The 25131-nt window shown below is 46.4% G+C and overlaps 1 protein-coding gene across 1 annotated transcript in view; it reads left to right on the forward strand.

The window, feature by feature from the left end:
* The window catches only part of ME3 (malic enzyme 3), a 152691-nt gene that overhangs the window by 69720 nt on the left and 57840 nt on the right, over window positions 1-25131 (forward strand). The window contains exons 5-6 of the mRNA XM_060234997.1: window positions 10224-10299; window positions 18221-18382. Of these exons, the coding sequence (XP_060090980.1) occupies window positions 10224-10299; window positions 18221-18382 (238 nt within the window). The remainder of the gene's footprint in view (window positions 1-10223; window positions 10300-18220; window positions 18383-25131) is intronic.

The following is a 25131-nucleotide window of genomic DNA, read 5'->3' on the forward strand; positions in this document are numbered from 1 at the left end:
CTAGTCCAGGAGTGGCCAAATTTGCAGCTCTGGAGCCACATGTGGCTCTTCACACATATTATGTGGCTCTAAAAGCCCCCACCACCCCATTGGCCAGCTTGGAGAAGGCATTTGTCTCTTCTAATCTCTTCTTAAAGCAAGCCAGCCAGGAGCTTGGAGAATGCATTTAAAGTTAAAGTTGCTTTCTTTCTACCACACCTCCCCCTCTCACTCATCTTCCTTCCTTCCTTCCTTCCTTCCTTCCTTCCTTCCTTCCTTCCTTCCTTCCTTCCTTCCTTCCTTCCTTCCTTCCTTCCTTCCTTCCTTCCTTCCTTCCTGTCTTGCGGCTCTCAAACATCTGACATTGTGGCTGTCAGACATCTGACATTTACTCTACGTGGCTCTTGACGTTAAGCAATTTTGGCCACCCCTGATCTAGTCCATCCCACTACCAACCCAGAAATTAGACCTATAATGTTGCCAGCAAGTAGGTATCCAGTCAATACTTAAACCCCTTCAAGGATGAATAATCCACCAGTTCATGAGGAAGACCGTTCCAGGGTTGAACAAACCTCACCATCAGGAAATTCTTTCTCAGATTCAGACAAAGCATCCTTTGCGGTAGTTTGTATCCACTGGTCTGAGTCCTGTCATCCAACACAACCACAAAGGTTATCTGCCTCATCCTCTGCATGGCATCCCTTTAGATATTGGAAGGTGTAGAAATCATATCACATTGTAAGCATCTCTTTTCCAACATAGAGGTCCCCATCTCCTTCAGCCTCTCCTGATTGGACATGGTGTCCAGACCACCTCACCAGCTTTGTTGCCCCATACTAGACACTTTCCAACTTATTGATATACTTCCTAACCTGTGGTGCTCCAGGTGAGGTCTAAGACCTGACCAAAAAGACCTTAATATGAAGAAAAGGAGGAAGAGGAGGAGAAAGAGGAAGATAATGATGATATTGGATTTATACCCCGCCCTTCATAATGAATCTCAGAGCGGCTCACAATCTCCTCTACCTTCCTCCCCCACAACAAACACCCTGTGAGGTGGGTGGGGCTGAGGGAGCTCTCCCAGGAGCTTCCCTTTCAAGGACAGCCCTGCGAGAGTTATGGCTGACCCAAGGCCATTCCAGCAGCTTCAAGTGGAGGAGTGAGGAATCAAACCCAGTTCTCCCAGATAAGGGTCCACACACTTAACCACTACGCCATGTCACAAGGAGGCTGCTGCAAAGGGTGTCCTCTAAACGACCATCCACACGGGTGTTTCGACAACAGGAAAGTTGTGAATCCATGCTGAGGACGTCTGTAGCACATCAAAAAGGTGTGTTGAGAGAACCTGGGCTAGCAAACAGAAGAGGTGGTTTTTGAAGTGTAAATCCCTCTCCGCAGTTATCATGGGTAACGTTCACCAAGGTTATACTCATAATTTGGGTTGGAAACCAAGGTTTAGAGCAAATTTGCACATTCTGGTTACAAGGAAATCTGGTTAGCATTTAACCATAGCTGGCCTATGTGTTGGTCTTGTTGACCTATCATCAAGCAATTTTGGACAAAGGCTGTGGTTGAACTTTATGGCTGGGTATAAAATTTCAGACATTCCTTAGGTTCTCTTACATGAATTGTTTGGAGATCTTCTATGTGCTGTAAACAGAGACATGATTTCAGATATGCCTACAGCCACAAAATTGATAATTGCAGAGAACTGGCCAAACGCTACACTTTTGACTGCTGAAACATGAACTTGAAACGTTTGGCAACTTGCAAAAGTGCCTAGACTAACACAATTGGTACAGTTAAAGGGTGGTAGAAGGGGAAAAACATTGCATCTATTTTAAATGTTAGAATCCTTTAAAACTTTTGACGTTGGACTCTTTGATCTTTATCATTGTTCTTTTATGTTGCGGCACTGGACTTTGAGCAGTGTTTTAAATATGCTAAGTATACAAAGAAGCAAGGTACAATGCAGTTAAGGCAAATTGTGAGAAGGAAGAGGGAATTTATGCGAGAGAGGAACCCAAAACCAGGTGCAAACCTATCGCCCAATCATGGCTAGGAAGTAAGAATGTTCCTCTGTAGTCCCCACTTCTCCACTTGCACCTGCTGGCATGGCCTTGGGTCAGCCATAGCTCTGGCAGAGGTTGTCCTTGAAAGGGCAGCTGCTGTGAGAGCCCTCTCCAGCCCCACCCACCTCACAGGGTGTCTGTTGTGGGGGAAGAAGGTAAAGGAGATTGTGAGCCGCTCTGAGACTCTTCGGAGTGGAGGGCGGGATATAAATCCAATATCTTCTTCTTCTTAATATCTTAGACTGCAGTATCTTTTCAATTACCAATCAGTCCGATATTTTATTCATTTTATTTTATTTCTATCCCACCCACCCCTGCAAACTGGCTCAGGGCAGTTGTGGGTATGAACGTTGTGCTGATCTTGTTGTGGTTTTCGGCTTCCAACCCCATAGTGTTTGTGTGTTTGCATACACCTTTACATTCTCCATTGAAGATGGCGCTTCTTCAATGGGTGGCCCATGACTTTCTTCCTGACCTGTAAGCTTTCCAGCAACATCTGGCTGGCTGCTCTTGGGAAAAGAATGCTGGGCTAGGTGGACTTTAAATCTAATCCAGTAGATCAGGGGTGGCCAACGGTAGCTCTCCAGATGTTTTTGCCTACAACTCCCATCAGCCCCAGCCAGCATGGCCAATGGCTGGGGCTGATGGGAGTTGTAGGCAAAAAACATCTGGAGAGCTACTGTTGGCCACCCCTGCATTAGATAGTCTAATCCAGGGCTTTTTTTTTGTAGCAGGAGCTCCTTTGCATATTAGGCCATACACCCATGATGCAGCCTATCCTGCAAGAGCTTACAGGGCTCTTATTACAGAGCCTACTGTAAGCTCTTAGAGGATTGGCTACATCAGGTGTGTGTGACCTAATATACAAAGGAGTTCCTGCTACAAAAAAAGCCCGTGGCACAGAGTGTTAAAGCTGCAGTACTGCAGTCCTAAGCTCTGCTCATGACCTGAGTTCAATCCCAGCAGAAGTTGGTTTCAGGTAGCCAGCTCAGGTTAACTCAGCCTTCCATCTTTCTGAGGTCGGTAAAATGAGTACCCAGCTTGCTGGGGGGAAAGTGTAGATGACTGGGGAAGGCAATGGCAAACCACCCCGTAAATAGTCTGCCGTGAAAGCATTGTGAAAGCAACATCACCCCAGAGTCGGAAACGACTGGTACTTGCACAGGGGACCTTTCCTTTTCCCTAGTCCAGTAGATATCTTCTTAAAATGGGTGGTGGTGTGTGGAGAAGCAGTCTCTGGCATATCTCATCAAAAGATGATATGGAAGACTTGGAAAGCTGCTGCCAGTCAGAGTAGGCAATGTAGACAATGATAGACGAATGGCCTGACTCAATATAGTCCATCAGTGGCTACTAAGCATGGTGAATGAAGGGGAGCCTCTGTACACAAAGACAGCAGACCTTGACATATCATTACTGAGAGGCCACATCAGAGAAGGAGCCTCAGCCGCAATCCCTTGTTTGCCTTGGCCCTCCAGGGGAGCTAGTTGGCCATTTTGTGAAACAGTATGCTGGACTAGATGGACCATTGGTCTGATCCAGCAAGCTTTACTTCTGTTCTTATAAGGCAGCTGCAAGTTTTCATTTGTCCCCCCCCCCCCCTTTTTTGGGGAACTCTTGGAAGAGAAGAAGATTCCACCAGCCTCAGGATCCTCTCCTTCCCGGACCTTGACTTCCCAGGGTTGCCAGGTCCAATTCAAGAAATATCTGGGGGCTTTGAAGGTGGAATAACATAATATAATGAGCTCTTTATTGTATAGACTGTCACTCCATTTTTTATGATCGTATATGACTTTGGGGGTGAAGCCAGGAGACTTTGGGGGTGGAGCAAAGAGCAATGTTGCTGAAGTCCAAAGGGAGTTCTGTCCATCACATTTAAAGGGACCACATACCTTTTAAATAACCAACCTCCATTGGAAATAATGAAGGATAGGAGCACCTTCTTTTGGGTCTCATAGAATTAGACCCCCTGGTCCAGTCCTTTTGATACCTGGAGGGTCTTTTGAGGAGAGGTTCTGGATGCTATGCTGCAAATTCGGTGCCTCTACCTCAAGAAACAGCCCCCCCCCCAGAGCCCCAGATACCTGTGGGGAGGGACTGTGACTCAGTGGTAGAGCATCTGCTTTGTAAGCAGAAGGTCCCAGGTTCAATCCCCAGCATCTCCAACTAAAAAAGGTCCATTGGAAGAAGTCCAGAGAAGGGCAACTAGAATGATTAAAGGGCTGGAGCACTTTCCCTATGAAGAAAGGTTGAAACGCTTGGAACTCTTTAGCTTGGAGAAACGTCGACTGCGGGGTGACATGATAGAGGTTTACAAGATAATGCATGGGATGGAGAAAGTAGAGAAAGAAGTACTTTTCTCCCTTTCACACAATACAAGAACTCGTGGGCATTCGATGAAATTGCTGAGCAGACAGGTTAAAACGGATAAAAGGAAGTACTTCTTCACCCAAAGGGTGATTAACATGTGGAATTCACTGCCACAGGAGGTGGTGGCGGCCACAAGTATAGCCACCTTCAAGAGGGGTTTAGATAAAAATATGGAGCACAGGTCCATCAGTGGCTATTAGCCACAGTGTGTGTGTATATATAAAATTTTTTGCCACTGTGTGACACAGAGTGTTGGACTGGATGGGCCGTTGGCCTGATCCAACATGGCTTCTCTTATGTTCTTATGTGACCCAGAGTGTTGGACTGGATGGGCTGTTGGCCTGATCCAATATGGTTTCTCTTATGTTCTTAGGCAAATAGGCGTGAAAGATCTCAGCTTGAGACCCTGGAGAGCCGCTGCCAGTCTGAGTAGAAAATGCTGACTTTGCTGGACCGAGGGTCTGATCAGTATAAGGCAGCTTCATATGTTCATATGTGGATCAATTCTCTATTGTAACCTATGGAAGTCAATCTCCATAGGGAACAATGAAGTGCCCAGCAGACATCCCCCCTCCGCTTTCTGATGACCGTGAAGTAGGGGGAGGGCCTCCAAACCAGGGGATCCCTTGCCCCCACCTGGGGATTGGCAGCCTTTTGACTTCCTCTTTCCAGGTGTTCTTTCAAGAGGCGCTTGGTCTATGGCTTGAGAACGCCTGCAGTGGACTGATGACCTGAGTAGTTCCATGCCTCTCTTAACATCTCGTTCCACCTACATTGGGCTTCTTTCCCTGGCTAGAGATCCCAAAAGCTTAAATATGTAGGGGGAAGGGGCTGTCTAGCAAACTTTTCATGATCATGCCTTGGAAAGTGATGTATCTTCTGGCTCCCAAACTAAAGGCCTGTTTTAAAACATGCGGTGACAGTTTCAGAACGTTTACATGGCAATGCGAGGGAAGCAGCTCCTTGTTTCCCTAGGGGTTACCAAGTCCAATTCAAGAAATATCTGGGGACATTGGGGTGGAGCCAGGAGACTTTGGGAGTGGAGCCAGAAGCAAGGTTGCGACGAGTATAATTGTACTCCAAAGGGAGCACTGGCCATCGTGTATAAAGGAACTGCGCGCCTTCCTTCCATAGGAAATAATGAAGGATAGGGGCACCTTCTTTGGGGGCTCATAGAATTGGACTCCCTGGTCCAATCTTTTTGAAACTTGGCAGGTCATTTGAGGAGAGGCATTGGATACTATGCTGCAAATTTGGGGCCTGTACCTCAAAAAACAGCCCCCGCAGATACCCGCAGATAAATTCTCCTTTATGCCCTATTGGAATCGGTCTCCATTGAGTATAATGGAGTAACCAGTGGACATTTCCCTCCCCCCCCCCCTTTCTGATGACCCTGAAGCGGGGGGAGGGCCTCCAAACCAGGGGATCCCCTGCCCCCACCTGAAGATTAGCAAACACTAGAAATAAACCACTGCAAATAAATGCTTAAGCAATTTCTTTCATAATGATGCAATTATATTATCATCATCACAAACCAAAATTCATTAAATGTCCATAGAAAAACCAAAAAGTTATTTCACACCACTCTTGTAAGGTAGTGCTTTCGCAATCAGAATGTTATTTCCGCATCATTCTTGTAAGGTAGTACTTTACAATCCACTGTCTCAGTTCTCCTTTGCTTGAAAGATGTAGGCAGTGCCACGCTTGTATATGATTCCTCCTATGGGTAGCAGACCGAAGTCTGATAGGTGTGGCGGCTACTCAGGTCCTAGGTTCAGTTCTGTGTTTCGTTCACCTTCTACTGGCCGCTTTTCTTTTAGCTTTGGAACCCGTGCAAAAGGCAATTGCTCACACATTACAATACAATGCTACTTTGCAGCTTGCATGAATGGTTTGTGATGATAATAATATAATTGCATCATTATGAAAGAAATTGCTTAAGCATTTATTTGCAACATAAAAAGGCAGTGGTTTATTTCTAGTGTTTGCAGTTTCCGGTTTGCCCACCTGGAGACTGGCAACCCAATGTTTGCCCTCCTCCCTTCTGCTTGAGAGCCAGTTTGACGTAGCGTTGTGCGAACTCTTATCTGGGAGAACCGGGTTTGATTCCACACGCCTCCACTTGCTGCTGCTGGAATGGCCTTGGGTCAGCCATCGCTCTTGCAGGAGTTGCCCTTGAAAGGGCAGCTGCTGTGAGAGCCCTCTCAGCCCCACCCCCCTCACAGGGTGTCTGTTGTGGGGGGAGAAGATATAGGAGATGGTAAGCCGCTCTGAGTCTCTCAGAGAGAAGGTTGGGGTATAAACCTGCAGTCGTCTTCTTCTTATGAGTTATTGCGAATAGGGATTGTAGCTCCCATAATAAAATGGCCCCTAGAAGGCATGTCGGTCTGAAACACCTCCCTGTTTTTACCGACCTTCCTTTGAATTAACCACACTCATAGCCAAGGATGACTCTCTGCCCTCTGTATTTGTAGAAATCCGCTCGTGATTAGCAGAGCCTTTGCCCGTACATGTAAAGAAATCAGTCTATAAAAAGCAGAGTTGAGTCACCGGAGTCCTGTTGAGCCATCTGATCATTAATTATGCTCTGTTTGGAGAAATTAAGTACAGGCTCAGACAGAACTCAGCTCCGCAGACCCGCTTCTCACAGGCCAATAGGATTTGTTAGCTTAACTTTTCCCTAAAGAATGAAACAGTTGGAATGTTTGGTTTGGGCCTTTCAGGCCCTAATGGGGTTGTCACCGTGATTTATGGCACAGGCAAACAGCAGAGGAGATTAATGGTGGGAGGGGCTTCTCGGGAAAGTTCTCAGGCGACGCCCCCTCCCAATTTAATTCCATGCCATTTTCATATTTCATTTGTGAATTCAAACTTGAGCGTCCTTTCAAGGACAGCTCCTGCGAGAGCTATGGCTGACCCAAGGCCATTCCAACAGCTGCAAATTGGAGGAGTGAGGAATGAAACCCGGTTCTCCCAGATAAGAGTCCGTGCACTTAACCACTACACCAGACTGGCTCATATTTGCAATTTCTGATTCCTTTAGCCGAGTGAAAACCATTTTTTAATATTAGGGCTAATCTCATTTTTGCAATTTCAGATTCCTTTAGCCAAGTGAAAACCATTTTTTAATATTAGGGCTAATTGCTCTACTCTTCAGTGCTTAAACTCAAGGCTACAGTCTGTGGAAGAGAAGTCTTGGAACTTTTCTTTTTAAAGGAGGATGGAGGGAGAGGAGAGACAAAAGCCAGTTTGGTGTAGTGGTTAAGTGCATGGACTGTTATCTGGGAGAACCCGGTTTGATTCCCCACTCCTCTGCTTGCACCTGCTGGAATTCTCGCAGGAGTTGTCCTTGAAAGGGCAGCTGCTGTAAAAGCTCTCTCAGCCCCACCTACCTCACAGGGTGTCTGTTGTGAGTGGGGAAGGTAAAGGAGATTGTGACCGCTCTGAAATTCAGAGTATAGGGTGGAATATAAATCCAATAAATTCTTCTTCTGTGCTTGTAAATTATATGCTGCCATTCCATTAAACAATTTTAGACAACTATGTCTTCTCAAGCCCAATTGATTTTGTCAGAGAATACACTAATCCAAGAGTATCTTCCCTTTTAGTTGGTCGCACTTTAAACGTAGTGCATTTGTGTGCACCACTAAAAGTTATGGAGAAGACCAGATGTTTGCCACGAGGTGGGGAAAGAACTTAGATTCTGCACCTAATCAGAATGCTACACCTAATCAGCACACTTCTTACTCACAGGAACCACATTCCTTCTAGGTTGTCTTGAACAAGCTTGTTGATCTTCTGCAGATGTGCACCAGGCTTAGCCAATGCTTCTGAGCCACAAAGGGACACGGATCTGTTTCCCTTTTGGAAAACAACTTCTCATTTCCCTCACCACACCTCTGGCTAAATTAGCAACATGGGGGGGTGGAGCCAGAGTGTACGAACGGGTCAGTTTATTGAGAGCCATTGGAACAGACGCCAGGAATCCCCATAGAGATTTAGGAATGGGATTTATTTTATTTATAAAATGCAGTGCTTGCCTTTTTTTGCATGATGTCCAGTGAATGAAACTATAAAATGAAAGCATATAAATATGATAACTGGAGAGTGATACAATTGTGGAAGTCACTGTCATGGCTTGAAAAGAAGGCCTCGGCCTCTATGCCCTGTTGTTGGCTGTCCAGAGGAACTGGTTGTCCACTGTGTGGGGCAGAATGCTGGGCTAGATGGACCACTGGTCTTCTCCAGCAAGACTCTTCTTATGTTCTTGGGAAGGCCTCAGCCCCTCTGCCCTGAAGTTGGACTTCCAGAATAACTGGCTGGCCACTGTGTGAGGCAGGATGTTGGGCAGGATGATGGGCTAGATGGTCTGACCCACAGGGCTTTTCTTATGTTCTTCTGAAGGCCTCAGCCTTCTCTGCCCTGTTGTTGGCCCTCCAGAGGAATTGGTTGGCCATTGTGTGAGACAGGATGCTGCACTACATGGACCACTGGCCTCTTCCAGCAGGACTGCTTATGTTCTTGAAGCAGATTAGGCTGATTCATAGGGGAGGAATCCATCAGTGGCCTCTGGCCCTTGTTTGTTGGCCCTGCAGGGAAACTAGTTGACTATTATGTGAAACAGGATGCTGGACGAGGATTCTAAAGACGTTGAACAATGGTGTAAACCAAGGCCAGCAGCATATAGGCGGCCATTTTGTTATCCATGGAGCTTCTTATGAGGTAACAAGGTGAGCTAGGCTGAGAGAAAATGATTGGCTTAAAGTCAAAGTTAGGTTTATGACAAAATGTAGAGTTGAACTGGGTTCCTCTGATTCAATTCCATAACAAACCACTATGTCATACCAACTCGGAAGGTTCCTGAGGGTTCCAGGTCAGGCTGAGATTTTATTATTTATGTATTTATTTGTTTCATTAGATTTTTATCCTGCCCTCCTCTCAGGGCAGCTGACAACATTTTGTCTTGCTAGCCAAAGTCTTGTATCTTCACTGAGACTCAGCATTGGCAACTGGATGGCCTTGGGCCAGTTAGTTGTTCTCTGTCAGCCTGATCTAATTCTCAGGGGCGGCTATGAACATGAACAGAGAACCCCACGTGAACTACTTGCACCACACCCACCTCAGTCCAGCCTGCCATCACACTATGTTTGGCAAAGACTGGTGGTGGAAAGTGCTGTCAAGTCACAATGGACATAGGACGACATCTTGGGGGTTTCAGGGCAAAAGACATTCAGAGAGAGTTCCCCACTGCCTGCCTCTGTGCCATGACTCTGGGCTTCCTTCGTGGTCTCCCATCCAAATATCAACCAGGGCCAACCCTGCTTAGCTTCCAAGATCTGATGAGATCAGGCTAGCCTGGCCTACCCGGGACATAGTAAGCAGCGTTTACACCGTCTGAAATATGGTGCAAGTTGTAGTCTGACCTGAATAGCCCAGGTTAGCCCGATCTTGTCGGATCTCAGAACTGAGCAGGGTCAGCCCTGGCTGCTGTTTGGATGGGAAACCTCCAAGGAAGCCCAGGGTCATGATGTGGAGGCAGGCAGTGGTAAAACCACCTCTGATCGCCTCTTGAAGACCCAATAAGGTCACCATAAGTCAGCTGTGACTTGACAGTAGTTTCTGCCACCACCATCAGACTTAACGATGACACATGCAACTCTCAAGATGGTATTTTGCAATACATTATTTCTCACTTTAAAAAAAAAAAAACCCACAACGACAGATTGCGATGCTCGACAAATGTTCCTTCAACGGAACGCAGAAACTCCAATCCTGAGTTGTCGTTTTTGTTTTCTCTCCTAGTGGACTGTTCATTACCGTTCATGACAAAGGACATATTGCAACTATGCTGAACTCATGGCCGGAGGAGAACATAAAGGTAACAAGCCCTTTGGATTCAAGGCACTGAAAGAAACTTGCAGGAAAGAAGTTCCACCAGAGCATGATTAAAATGTGGGATCTGCTGCCGGAGGATCTAGTGATGGCCAGGGGTTGTTTTGTAGAAAAAATAGGTGGTGGAGCTCATCCAGGGATGGTTGTGTAGCTGCACCTACTATTCTATGGACAAGGTAGGTAGGTGGGGAGGAGGAGGGGAGGGGCATTAGAAAGGTTCAGGAGCTGTGCTCCTGTGAGCTCATGCTGAATTCAAGGCCTGGTGATGGCCATTAACTACTTTAAGGAGAAGTCTATCAATGTCTACTAGACATGGTGACCGAGCAGAAACTCCACATTCAGAGGAACTCAACCTCTGAATCCCAGAGTCAGGAGGCAACCTCAGGGGAAGGCCTCAGCCTTGGTGCCCTGTTGTTGGCCATCCAGGGGAATTGGTCAGCCTTTGCATGAAACCAGATTCTGGATTCAGTGGACTGTTGATCTGATCCAGGAGAGCTCTTCTTAGGTTTCTTACTCTGTTGGACCTCTGGGTTTTTGTTTTGTCTTTTTAATTGCAAGAAATGGGTCATTTCAAGGTTTACAAATTGCTCAGTTTGTACAACATCGAAAATGTTTAGGCATCGAAACAAAATCAAGCGAAGAGTAATCATAATCATGTGGTTAATTTGGGAGCGGGCCGGTGCTAAACAACAGGCTCCATGGCTAGAATTGTGTGCATCCAATTGAATTCGTTCTGGTTGCATCAGGGTTTCGCATCAAAGTGTGAGGTCTTTTGTTTTCTGCAGTCCCACGCGTGCAGAAATTCCTGGTTCATTTATTGTTGCCGTCTGGCCCTTAACAGCCATGGAGATCGCTGCCTGGTTCAAAAGTGCATACCAGGTTAGAAATCACAGAGTGCACAGAGGCATACCAGGTTAGAAATCGGAAGTCTGGGGCCAAATGGCAACTAGAATGTTTAAAGGGTTGGAACACTTTCCCTGTGAAGAAAGGTTAAAACGCTTGGGGCTGTTTAGCTTGGAGAAATGACGACTGAGGGGTGACATGATAGAGGTTTACAAGATTATGCGCGGGATAGAGAAGATAGATAAAGAAGTACTTTTCTCCCTTTCTCACAATGCAAGAACTCATGGGCACTCAATGAAATCGCTGAGCAGTCGGGTTAGAACGGATAAAAGGAAGTACTTCTTCACCCAAAGGGTGATTAACACGTGGAATTCACTGCCACAGGAGGTGGTGGCAGCAACAAGCATAACCAACTTCAAGAGGGGATTGGATAAACATATGGAGCAGAGGTCCATCAGTGGCTACTAGCCACAGCGTATTGTTGGAAATCTCTGTCTGGAACAGTGATGCTCTGTATTCTTGGTGCTTGGAAGGGGCAACAGTGGGAGGGCTTCTGGTGTCCTGGTCCCACTAGTGGACCCCCTGATGGCACCTGGATTTTTTGGCCACTGTGTGACAAAGAGTGCTGGACTGGATGGGCCATTGGCCTGATCCAACATGGCTTCTCTTATGTTCTTATGTGACACAGAGTGTTGGACTGGATGGGCCATTGGCCTGATCCAACATGGCTTCTCTTATGTTCTTATGTGACTCAGAGTGTTGGACTGGATGGGCCATTGGCCTGATCCAACATGGCTTCTCTTATGTTCTTATGTGACTCAGAGTGTTGGACTGGATGGGCCATTGGCCTGATCCAACATGGCTTCTCTTATGTTCTTATGTGACACAGAGTGTTGGACTGGATGGGCCATTGGCCTGATCCAACATGGCTTCTCTTATGTTCTTATGTGACTCAGAGTGTTGGACTGGATGGGCCATTGGCCTGATCCAACATGGCTTCTCTTATATTTTTATGTGACACAGAGTGTTGGACTGGATGGGCCATTGGCCTGATCCAACATGGCTTCTCTTATGTTCTTATGTGACTCAGAGTGTTGGACTGGATGGGCCATTGGCCTGATCCAACATGGCTTCTCTTATGTACTTATGTGACACAGAGTGTTGGACTGGATGGGCCACTGGCCTGATCCAACATGGCTTCTCTTGTGTTCTTATGTGACACAGAGTGTTGGACTGGATGGGCCATTGGCCTGATCCAACATGGTTTCTCTTATGTTCTTATGTTGGATCAAATCGTGGGTTGAGAACTGGTCTCAGAGTGATCAGTGGGGACAGGGGGGCTGAAGTAGAAGTGTGTGTGTAAAATCCTGTCAAGTCACATCTGATTAATGGTGACCCTTAGGGTTATCAAGGCCCCATATGGTTATCAAGGCAAGAACCAAACAGCAGTGGTTTGCCATTGCCTGCCTTTGCATAGCGACCCTGGACTTTCTTGATGGTCTCCCATCTAAGTACTAACCAGGGAAAACCTGTTTAATTTCCAAGATCTGACGGGATCAAGCTAGCCTGGACCATCACTAGAAAAAAATTCAGGATGTGTAGGCTCACCCATTGAGCTGGATTGATATCCGGCCCTTGCACATCTAAATATTTAAATTCAGAGCCTTGGATCAAATGCAGAGTTTTTTTAAGCAAAAAAGGATTTTTGCCTGTGGAACACAACTCCCACAAGATCCGTGGATACTGTGAAAAAGCTTCTGTGCTTCCATGGCAATTGATTTTTTTTCTTTACATTTAACCCAGGGGTGTTGAATTCATTTGTTATGAGGGCCGAATCGGACATAAATGAGGCCTTGTCATGCCGGGCCATGTTGATTAGGTAGCAGGGATATAAACTTTTTAAAGGATACAAACATGACTAAAGATTTTTATAAAAAAAATGTTTTTTAAAAAATAGAGAGCCAGTTTGGTGTAGTGGTTAAGAAGAAGAAGAAGAAGAAGATATTGGATTTATATCCCGCCCTCTACTCCGACGAGTCTCAGAGCGGCTCACAATCTCCTTTACCTTCCCCCCCACAACAGACACCCTGTGAGGTGGGTGGGGCTGGAGAGGGCTCTCACAGCAGCTGCCCTTTCAAGGACAACCTCTGACAGAGCTATGGCTGACCCAAGGCCATGCCAGCAGGTGCAAGTGGAGGAGTGGGGAATCAAACCCGGTTCTCCCGGATAAGAGTCCGCACACTTAACCACTACACCAAACTGGCTCTCTTAAGTGTGCGGACTCTTATCTGGGAGAACCGGTTTGATTCCCCACTGCTCCATTTGCAGCTGCTGGAATGGCCTTGGGTTAGCCATAGCTCTGGCAGAGATTGTGTCCTTGAAAGGGCAGCTGCTGTGAGAGCCCTCTCCAGCCCCACCCAAAGCACAGGGTGTCTGTTGTGGGGGAGGAAGGTAAAGGAGATTGTGAGCCGCTCTGAGCCTCTGTCCTTGAAAAGGCAGCTGCTGTGAGAGCCCTCTCAGCCCCACCCACCTCACAGGGTGTCTGTTGTGGGGGGAGAAGATTTAGGAGATTGTAAGCCGCTCTGAGTCTCTGATTCAGAGAGAAGAGCGGGGTACAAATCTGCAATTCTTCTTCTTCTTTAAATAAATCATGTTTTAAATGCCCCCTTCATTGCAGGGGCAAGCAGTTCACTGTGAACGAGATGCCGTGACCTTGAAGTTTCTGGACACTGGGTGATAGTGGATACATGAAGGTTTCAAAGGAGTGCAGTAGATAGCAGCTAAGCTGAAAGAGCGCAGGGTTACTTACTACAGGGCAATGCAAGTCAAATAATATTGTCGAGATTAAAGGTCAGCATACACACTATGGCGAGAGCACTCTTGACATAGTCATAACTCTGTCAGAGCTGTTCTCTGAAGAGCAATTTCTGTCAGAGTTTTCTGAGCCCCACACAGTGTGTGTTGTGGGGACTGTAAGCCACTCTGAGACTCCCAGTGAAGGGCGGGGTATAAATCCTACCTTCTCCTCCTCCTCCTCCTTCTCTGCTGCATGTGGATTGGCAATGTCTGGGTCACAGTGTTGACTTAAGCACTTTGCGAAATTTGACTTTGAGCTTGAGGTGGACCAAGACTATCCCCTGACCTGATTAACTGTAGACTTCTGATGAACAAGAATCGTGTTGGATTTCTAAGATGTATAACGTGAACAATGGGGCGCAGATGCACACCGGCACTAGCCAGCAACTGCGACCACAAAAGCACACAAAAACCCTCTTTTTCTGTGCCAGGACAATAGCTTTTCCTCCACCCACACCCTCAAAAAGTTATCCACAGATAAATTATGCAAAATTTAGCATCTCAGTTTTTTTAAAAACCCCACTGGCGAGACCTGGAGGAGAAGAAAATAACCGAGTCCTTTGGTGCGCTCATTATTTCCCTGTGAAGAGCAACGCCTATTTATCTTCCACCAAAACCAAAGCCATATGGTGTGAGCTTCAATCCTCTTATGATTTCCCCTTTAATCATCTGAAATATGTTAAGGATATTTTAAAATAAATACCTTTTGTACTGGAGGGGTGGGAGGAATTCCGCACGATGCCTGTTATTCTGCTGCTAAGTAAATGGATCTTTCTTGGGGCACACGCAGACATGAGAACGATGGCAGGTCTCCATTGGTCTGCCAAAGGTGAATCGGGTGTGCAGCCAGCCGTGAGCCAGATTGGGGCCACCCAGGAAGGGGAGCAGAGATTAACCCTTCAGAGTCTGCAGCCTCACTTTGGGATTGCAGTCATGTGCCCAGTTGACCTTTTACAGAGTGATGGAGATATTCCATCCCATCAGTCTGTGCCCTCATGCTCCTGTCAAACTCCCGGCCTATGAGCCATGTGTGGCCGGCTCAGGGTTTTAATCAGGCCCACAGGGCTCTTTTCTCCCCCTCCTCCCCTTCCTGTCCTCACCCTTTGAAGCTCTGCTACATTTCCAGCTCCTCCTGCCTTGTCTTTGCTGTCTTCTGGGCTTGCAAAGCTGCAAGGAATGGATTTCCCATTGAGGTCTATACACCCATAGATTTTAAAGGAAAATTCATTCCATGTTTTCCTTGCAACTTTGTGCAGCTCCAGGGGGTCCAATTCTATGAGCCCCAAAAGAAGGTGCCCCTATCCTTCAAATGGAGGGAAGGCATTTAAAAGGTGTGCGATCCCCTTAAATGTGATTGCCAGAACTCCCTTTGGAGTTTAATCATGCTTGTCACACCCTTGCTCCTGGCTCCACCCCCAAAATCCTAAGATATTTTTTGAGTCGGACCTGGCAACCCGAGACTGCACCAATGCGCCTATACGGGAGCATTACAATATTGGCTGTTTTATTCTCAATTGAGGATTGAGCATGAGAATTCTCATGCTGAATTCCTCACATATTCAGCTGAATATGTAATTGAAACTGCATTTTTTTTTTCAGGTACTGGTTCCCAGTGCCATTTGTACAGCAAAGGCATGTTGGGTTCTTATAAACCTATGTTTCACGCGTACATCCAAACTGTGTGCACATATACTGTAATATGTGAACAGGGCTACGGTCTCTCCCAATCGTGGCCCAGTTCAAACATTCTTTCCAAAATGTGGCTGCCACCAAAATCACTCTTGTTCGGTTGAAACTGCTCTGCTCAACTGTAAAAATTCACCACGCTCACGAATGGTTTCCATTCGTTTCAGTGGGGTTTGCACAGGAGTTTTCTCTGGCAGATTGAGCCCTAACCATACACCTGGCAATCAAAAATGGGAAAACATCAGGGCTTTTTTTGTAGCAAGAACTCCTTTGCGTATTAGGCCACATACCCCTGATGTAGCCAATCCTCCAAGAGCAGTGAAGGGCCTACTGTAATCTCCAGAAGGATTGGTCACATCATGTGGGTGTAGCCTAATATGCAAAGGAGTTCCTGCCACAAAAAAAGCCCTGGAAACCATCCTTAATTAAATGTAGCGAGAACTCGACTGCAGTAAAGCAAAGACTTTTACAGGAACAAGACAGGAGTCAAGTGGCACCTTTAAGACCCCTTAGTTTTATTCAGAACGTAAGCTCTCGTGTGCTCTAAGCACACTTCATTCCTCATCTGATGAAGTGTGCTTAAAGCACACGAAAGCTTACGTTCTGAATAAAACTAAGTTGGTGTTAAAGGTGCGACTTGACTCCTGTTTTGTTCTACTACTTCAGACTAACACGGCTGCCCACTTGGATCTTTTTACAGGAACAGTTTTCACGGATCAGGTCCTCCATTTTTTTCTTTTGCCATTTGCCGTAGCAGGTACCGAATTGCCGTCTTAAGCTTGTCATACTGGCAGAAAGATAAGGGGAATTAAAACCGCGCTTGCTTAAAAGACAAAGAGGGGCTACAGCTATTTTAAATCTATGTTTTTATTCTTCCTGTGTATCACAAAGACTGGAGCGACTCCTTTCAAAAGATGCCGGTTAGGCAAATAAGGTCACTTCCCTGAAGTCACAATTAGTTCCAACCTTAAGGGCATCCAGTGTAGCCTTCCTGGATTTTGGAGTCCGGCAAGGAAGTATTCACTCCCTGTCTTAATGATTTCCGACCCACCTATTTCCTTATTTATTCATTCTTTAATCTGGTTTTGGGCTGGAGCCAGGCAATAGTGTTTAAATGTGTGGATTTCCCCCCCCCCAGCAAAGCAAAGCCACCAAGTTTCACACAATCTTCAGCCCTGTTGCTTTTGATCACAATACGTCCTTCAAAACCTCACCGGTTGAATTATCACTCTCACACAAAAGGTGTGTAAACAAACATTTAGTGCATAATTTATAATAAGTCCATACAGCAAAATAATACAATGAACCCCCACGCGACGGTCCCCCAGACTGTTTTCTAAAGTCACGTCTCCGAGGCACAGACTTCAGCTGCTTCCTGCAGTTTGGAATCTGGGTGGAGACAGGGGTGGAGACAGTTCTGCACAACTTTCTCACAAAGAGATCAAAAGACTGTATTTCCTGGATTTCCTACGGTTTCGTTGGTTTTACCCTTCGTCAGTCTTCTCTCAAGGCTCAGTGCAAAGTTGAGCACCTATTTGTGCAAGGCAGCTGAGGACAGAACATCCACTTCGATGTCCATCCCCGCCCCCCACGCACACACACACAGTTACCATAGCCTCTGTCTCCAAACTGTCAAAACTAAGCTCTGCGTTCTTTGCATTCTATTTCAGCCTTTTAAAGGGCTTCTTTTTGTCTCTTTACTGAGCTAAATGGTAGCAATATGGTGCATCTGGGGCAAGGGGGGTTTAAAAAATCCTTTGGGGAGGGTAAAAGGGTGTTGCCAAATTGTTCAGGGCGGTAGTGGAGAAGTTTTCTTAAGAGACTGTTACACAAAGAGGGAATAATGTCCTTTCAATCCACTTTCATTTCACTTTGCAACTGGATTTTACTGTGTGAAATGGCCAGGGCTTTTTTTGTAGCAGGAACTCCTTTGCATATTAAGCCACACACCCCTGATGTAGCCAATCCTCCAAGAGCTTACAGGACTCTTAGTACAGGGCCTATTGTAAACTCCAGGAGGATTGGCTACATCAGGGTGTGTGTGGCCTAATATGCAAATGAGTTCCTGCTACAAAAAAAGCCCTGGAAATGGCAAAACACACTTACTGAGGATTGCTACAGAACGTTGAAAGTGGACTGAAAGTGCGTTATTCTGTGTGTAAAAGTGTACTTATTGTCTTCAGGGGTGTTAGCCAGTCAATGCCTTCCATGGACCATGGATGCTACAGATTTGCAGAATGAGTCTTTCAGGGTTTAACTTTGGAAACAAAGGAAAAGTTTGTAATAAATGCAGTGATGTGGCTTCCAAACAGGTTCCTCTGATCTCCAGACAGGTATATAACATCACCTGTTGAATAACATCCTATTAATTCTCTCTTAAAGTGACTGGACTCAGAAGTGATTTTTGTTCTCCGTACCTGTTGGAAACTCTATATCCATATTTCACATCTGTTTTAATCTTGATTCTTACTGAACCTCATGCAATATATCTCCCCATAACCAATTCTTTTGCTCATTTGCAGGCTATTGTGGTGACAGATGGAGAGAGAATTCTAGGTCTGGGAGACCTAGGAGGTCATGGCATGGGAATCCCAGTTGGAAAACTTGCTCTCTACACAGCTTGTGGTGGCGTTCACCCTCAGCAGTGCCTTCCTGTACTTCTAGACGTTGGCACAGACAACGAGGTGAGAGAACTTGCTGATTTTTCTCTGTGCTAGAATCATAGAATCAGAAGAAGATAATGGATTTATATCCTGCCCTGTACTCTGAATCTCGGCGTCTCAGAGTGGCTCACAATCTCCTTTACCTTCCTCCCCCACAACAGACACCCTGTGAGGTGGGTGGGGCTGAGAGGGCTCTCACAGCAGCTGCCCTTTCAAGGACAACTCCTACGAGAGCTATGGCTGACCAAAGACCATTCCAGTAGGTGCAAGTGGAGGAGTGTGGAATCAAACCCGGTTCTCCCAGATAAGAGTCCGTGCGCTTAACCACTACACCAAACTGGCGCTCAGAGAGTTAGAAGGAGCCATACAGGCCATGCAGCCCATCCCCCTGGTCTATGCCGAATAAGCTTAGAGCAGGGGTGGCCAAACTGTGGCTTGGGAGCCACATGTGACTTTTTCACATATATTGTGTGGCTCGAACCCTCACTGCACCGTTGGCCAGCTTGGAAAAGGCATTTAAATCACTTCTTCAAGCTAGGCCAGCAGGCGGCTTGGAGAATGCATCTAAATTTAAAGTTGCTTTCTTCCCATCTCTCCCTCCCTCCCTCCCTCCCTCCCTTCCTTCCTTCCTTCCTTCCTTCCTTCCTTCCTTCCTTCCTTCCTTCCTTCCTTCCTTCCTTCCTTCCTTCCTTCCTTCCTTCCTTCCTCCCTCCCTCCCTCCCTCCCTTCCTTCCTTCCTTCCTTCCTGTCCTGCAGTTCTCAAACATCTGACATTCATGTCTTGCGGCTCTCAAACATCTGATGTTTATTCTTTGTGGCTCTTATGTTAAGCAAGTTTGGCCACCCCTGGCCTAGAGCCACTGCTTCAAGACTGGCAGTGAGGGGGACCCTGAAGTTTACATGTAACCATGGCTGTTTATTTGTAGCAGGAGCTCCATTGCATATTAGGCCACATGCCCCTGATGTAGCCAATCCTGCAAGAGATTACAGGGCTCTTCTTACAGGGCCTATTGTAAGCTCTTGGAAGATTGGCTACATCGGGGGCGGGGGCAGGGTGGCCTAATATACAAAGGAGTTCCTGCTACAAAAAAAGCCCTGCATGTAACTAAAGATCAGGTATTGTTTGTTGCATGCAAGCGTTTGTACTTCTGGAGCTCAGCTTAGGATTGTAAAATTGCAGAGCTTGACTCGAAAAGGCCGACTTGCTGCTGCCCCAAAGCAACCCACACTAATGAGCAGGGCTTTTTTTGTAGCAGGAACTCCTTTGCATATTAGGTCACACACACCCCTGATGTAGCCAATCCTCAGAGAGCTTACGGGGCTCTTTGTACAGGGCCTACTGTAAGCTCCAGGAGGATTGGCTACATCAGGGGTGTGTGGCCTAATATGCAAAGGAGTTCTTGCTACAAAGAAAAGCCCTGCTAATAAGTAAACCTTGTCACAACCAGAGGGTCCTCGAATTCTTCATTCTGCTGATGCACTCTAGAAGCTCTGAAAAGTTACAGGGGAGGGACGATGGCTCAGTGGTAGAGCATCTGCTTGGTAAGCAGAAGGTCCCAGGTTCAATCCCCGGCATCTCCAATTAAAAAGGGACCAGGCAAATAGGTGTGAAAAACCTCAGCTTGAGACCCTCCAGTCTGAGTAGACAATACTGACTTCGATGGACTGAGGGTCTGATTCATTATAAGGCAGCTTCATGTTCAATGTTTATGTTGCTGGCCTTACCTCCATTGAACCCACTGTCTTCTAAACCGATGGTCTCCAGGCAGAGACCAGCTTTAAAAATTAGGCTGGAACCAGGTGTGTGCGCGTGACAATCAGAGATACCTGAGAAGGATGAATGGTTGTCTGACTCCACCCCCCCGGTCTCTCTCGAAGACACAAGCAACCATTGTAGCGTAGCTGGGAACTCTGTCAGCTCACACAAACCGCTTTGGGGTCAGCAGGTTTTGCGAGAGCGGATACCTAGCTGGACGTCCTCCTGCTGGAAACGGCAGTTAGAGCTCTCTGCCAACCAGAGTGTGGGGTCACTCCATCTTTCAACGCAATAAGGCGGGTTTTAAAAGATCCTGACAGGGAAGGTGCAGATTGGACTTCCCCTACGATAATCGCAAGGAAACCGACACGTCCCCGTGCCTGTTTGGAGGAGATTACATTTCAGTAAACTAGAGAATCCCCAGCGGGCAGCTGCAGGCTAATTGGTTTCAGTGTTTTTGTCAAATCACGCACTTTAATGCTTATGATAATCATACAAGAGGATTGCGTCTGTTGGCGGTTCTCGGCCTTATGACTCAGAAAGGGATACGATCCAGCAGTTTTAGACTGCGCCAAAAGGACATCTGCAAAGGCTTTTTTTTTTTTCCTTTTTAAAAAATTCTCTATGGTCGGTAAATATCTCATCGCTGTTTTGCTCTGGCCAAGTTTATTCAACAAAAATCCTTTCTTTTTTTTTAATAAGAAATGTTTTTCTTTTTCTGCTAACAGCTTAATAAGAGGATGCTTTGAAAAGACACCGGTAAAATATTTTTTTTGAAGATGGAGCAATTTGGAGGGTGTTTTCTCAAATGGCACTAAGAATAGTTTCATGCATCTTATTTATTCATTTATTAGTTTGTTTGTTTATTCATTTATATATCCTTCCTTTTGAAATGTAGTTTCAGAAGAGAGTTTTACAGATCACTGAAAAGACAAGGAAGTGGGTTCTAGATCAAATCAAGCCTGAACTCATGAGAAGCTAAAATGACTAAACTGAGGTTATTGTATTTGAATGAAAAACGAAGTTTGAGTCCAACGGCAGCTTTTAAAGCAACAAAATGTAATTCTGGATATAAGCCAGGAGTGGCTAAACTGTGGCTCTTTCACATATGAGGCTCTCAAACCCCCACTGCCCCATTCGTCAGCTTGGAAAAGGCATTTAAATCACTTCTCCAAGCTAAGCCAACAGGCAGCTTGAAGAATGCATCTAAAGTTTCTTTCTTCCCATCTCTCCCTCCTTTCTCCCTTCTCATCTATTTGCCTGCCTGCCTTCTTTCCTTCCTTCCTGTCCTGCAGTTCTCAAACATCTGATGGTTATTCTGTGTGGCTCTTACATTAAGCAAGTTTGGCCACCCCTGGTATAAGCTTTCTTGTGCATGCGCACTTCTTCAGATACCTTGACGTTCCATTCCACACGGCTTAATGTGGTGCCTGCCATGAAGTTAGATTCAGATGAGCAGCTATGTTGGTCTGAAGTAATAGAAGAAAGTTTGAGTCCAGTGGCACCTTTAAGACTCAGAATTAAACTTTGTTGGTCTACATGGGAGAGTAAGAACAGTTCTGTCTGGGGTCCAGATCTCATCTAGTTTGGTGTCTGGTGCAAGACAAGGAGCCACAACCAAAACGACCCTGTCCTTGAGTGCCCCTTTCCTTACTTCAAATGGTGCAGGCATACCAAGCAGAACATCTGAAGAAGGTCTTAGCCGTTGAGCAGGTCTGTACGAGAGCCACGTGGAGTCTACAGCAATTATCCAAGCAGCTGCCGGTACAATATGTGCTGCTGATGCCATTTTGAAACGGAGGTGCAGAAATCTTGGCATCCAAGTTGGACACGACCAATTTGATCTGCACAATGCCTTGAAAATAAGCCACACATAATTGCTGCACGTCAAATAATTGGACAGCGCAACTGACTCCTTCAAAACAGAAATGGCTCCCAAAAAAGTGGGTGTCGGCGTTCCCTGTGAAGTGACGGGTTTAATCAGCCAATGTATGTAAAGCTTTTTAACATGAAGCCAAGTTTGGCATCACAGCATAATGAAGCAATTTTCTTTAATCAATGAGGCACTTTGCTTAGAAATCTGGAAGAGAAGTCTGCTGTTATTTAAACTGGTGATTCTCAGAAAAGTATGATGGCCCTTTTGATTTTTATCTCTCCATACATCATTTGGTTTAAAAGAACAATGAAAAGGGAATACTTGGTACAGTACAGTCATCAAACCCACAAAAAAATCATCCATCTGAAGCTACCCTACCTGGTCACCTCAAGGTTAGCCAGTATGGTGTAGTGGTTAAGTGTGCGGACTCTTATCTGGGAGAACCGGGTTTGATTCCCCACTCCTCCACTTGCACCTGCTAGCATAGCCTTGGGTCAGCCTTAGCTCTGGCAGAGGTTGTCCTTGAAAGGGCAGCTGCCGTGAGAGCCCTCTCCAGCCCCACCCACCTCACAGGGTGTCTGTTGTGGGGGAGGAAGGTAAAGGAGATTGTGAGCCGCTCTGAGACTCTTTGGAGTGGAGGGCGGGATATAAATCCAATATCTTCTTCTTCTTTTTATCCTAACTCACCACAGGTGACTGTTTATAAGACTGTTTAAACACTATATACCATACTTGCCACATAAATGGCTATTCACAAGCTTGATTTAATGACTTAGTACAGTGAAAGAGTGAAAAGGAGCCCCGTGGTGCAGTGAAAGAGCTGCAGTACTGCAGTCCGAGCTCTCTGCTCATGACCTGAGTTTGATCCTGGCGGAAGCTGGGTTCAGATAGCCGGCTCAAGATTGACTCACCTTCCATCCTTCCGAGGTCAGTCAAATGAGCAGCCAGCTTGCTGGGGGGAAAGTGTAGATGACTGGGGAAGGCAAGGGCAAACCACCGCGTAAAAAGTCTGCAGTGAAAATGTCATGATGTGACGTCATCCCAGAGTCGGAAACGACTGGTGCTTGCAAAGGGGACTTCCTTTTTTTACAGTGAAAGAACTGGGAAGCCCTGAGGCTGATGATGCTTGTCCATAAAAATTTGATTTTTTTTTTTGAAGGGGTGGGGTGAGATGGTTTAAGGAAGGTCCTGACTCCATTGATAGACCTCCGGATGGCACCTGGGGGGTTTTGGCCACTGTGTGACACAGAGTGTTGGACTGGATGGGCCATTGGCTGATCCAACATGGCTTCTCTTATCTTCTTATGTGACACAAAGTGTAGGACTGCATGGGCCATTGGCCTGATCCAACAGGGCTTCTCTTATATTCTTATGTGACACAGAGTGTGGGACTGGATGGGCCACTGGCCTGACCCAACGTGGCTTCTCTTATGTTCTTATGTGACACAGAGTGTTGGACTGGATGGGCCACTGGCCTGACCCAACGTGGCTTCTCTTATGTTCTTATGTGACACAGAGTGTGGGACTGGATGGGCCACTGGCCTGACCCAACGTGGCTTCTCTTATGTTCTTATGTGACACAGAGTGTTGGACTGGATAGGCCATTGGCCTGATCCAACATGGCTTCTATGTGACACAGAGTGTTGGACTGGATGGGCCACTGGCCTGACCCAACATGGCTTCTCTTATGTTCTTATGTGACACAGAGTGTGGAACTGGATAGGCCATTGGCCTGATCCAACATGGCTTCTCTTATGTTCTTATGTGACACAGAGTGTTGGACTGGATGGGCCATTGGCCTGATCCAACGTGGCTTCTCTTACGTTCTTATGTGACACAGAGTGTGGAACTGGACGGGCCACTAGCCCGATCCAACATGGCTTCTCTTATGTTCTTATGTGACACAGAATGTTGGACTGGATGGGCCATTGGCCTGATCCAACATGGCTTCTCTTATGTTCTTATGTGACACAGAGGGTTGGACTGGATGGGCCATTGGCCTGATCTAACATGGCTTCTCTTATGTTCTTATGTGACACAGAGTGTTGGACTGGATGGGCCATTGGCCTGATCCAACATGGCTTCTCTTATGTTCTTATGTGACACAGAGTGTTGGACTGGATGGGCCACTGGCCTGATCCAACGTGGCTTCTCTTATGTTCTTATGTGACACAGAGTGTTGGACTGGATGGGCCACTGGCCTGATCCAACAGGGCTTCTCTTATGTTCTTATGTGACACAGATTGTGGGACTGGACGGGCCACTAGCCCGATCCAACATGGCTTCTCTTATGTTCTTATGTGACACAGAGTGTTGGACTGTATGGGCCATTGGCCTGATCCAACATGGCTTCTCTTATGTTCTTATGTGACACAGAGTGTTGGACTGAAGGGGCCATTGGCCTGATCCAACATGGCTTCTCTTATGTTCTTAGGGACATAACAGAGGTTGATCAAATGATGTGGAGAAAGCTGAGAGAGAGAACTTTTTCTCCCTCTAGCAAAATGTTGGAACTTGGAAGCTTCCAATGAGCTGCCAAGCAGTAGATTCAGGATAAGCAAACATAAGCACTTAACCTTCACGCAACATCCTGTGAGACACAGGAAGTAGTGAAGACCAACATCTTAGATGCCTTTAAAAAGGGATTTGGTAAATTCACAGAAAGAACCCCCGTGGCGCAGAGTGTTAAAGCTGCAGTACTGCAGTCCTAAGCTCTGCTCACGACCTGAGTTCAATCCCGGCGGAAGCTGGCTTCAGGTAGCCAACTCCAGGTTGACTCAGCCTTCCATCCTTCTGAGGTCGGTCAAATGAGGACCCAGCTTGCTGGGGGGAAAGCGTAGATGACTGGGGAAGGCAATGGCAAACCACCCCGTAAAAAGTCTGCCGTGAAAATGTTGTGAAAGCAACGTCACCCCAGAGTCGGAAACCATTGGTGCTTGCACAGGGGACTGCCTTTTTTTTTTTTAATTCACAGAGGAGAGCTCCATCCATGGCAATTAGCAAAATTGTACCTCTATACTGAGAGACCGTGTACCCCTAAATGCCAGAGGTTCAGGGCCAACTACAAGAGGAGGTTTTGCTTGGAGGTAGGCCTCATTTTGGGCAAGGGCTCACAGGAGCAGAGTTCCGGAACCTCTA

This window comes from Heteronotia binoei, chromosome 3, assembly GCF_032191835.1.
Source record: "Heteronotia binoei isolate CCM8104 ecotype False Entrance Well chromosome 3, APGP_CSIRO_Hbin_v1, whole genome shotgun sequence".
NCBI classification, from domain to species: domain Eukaryota; kingdom Metazoa; phylum Chordata; class Lepidosauria; order Squamata; family Gekkonidae; genus Heteronotia; species Heteronotia binoei.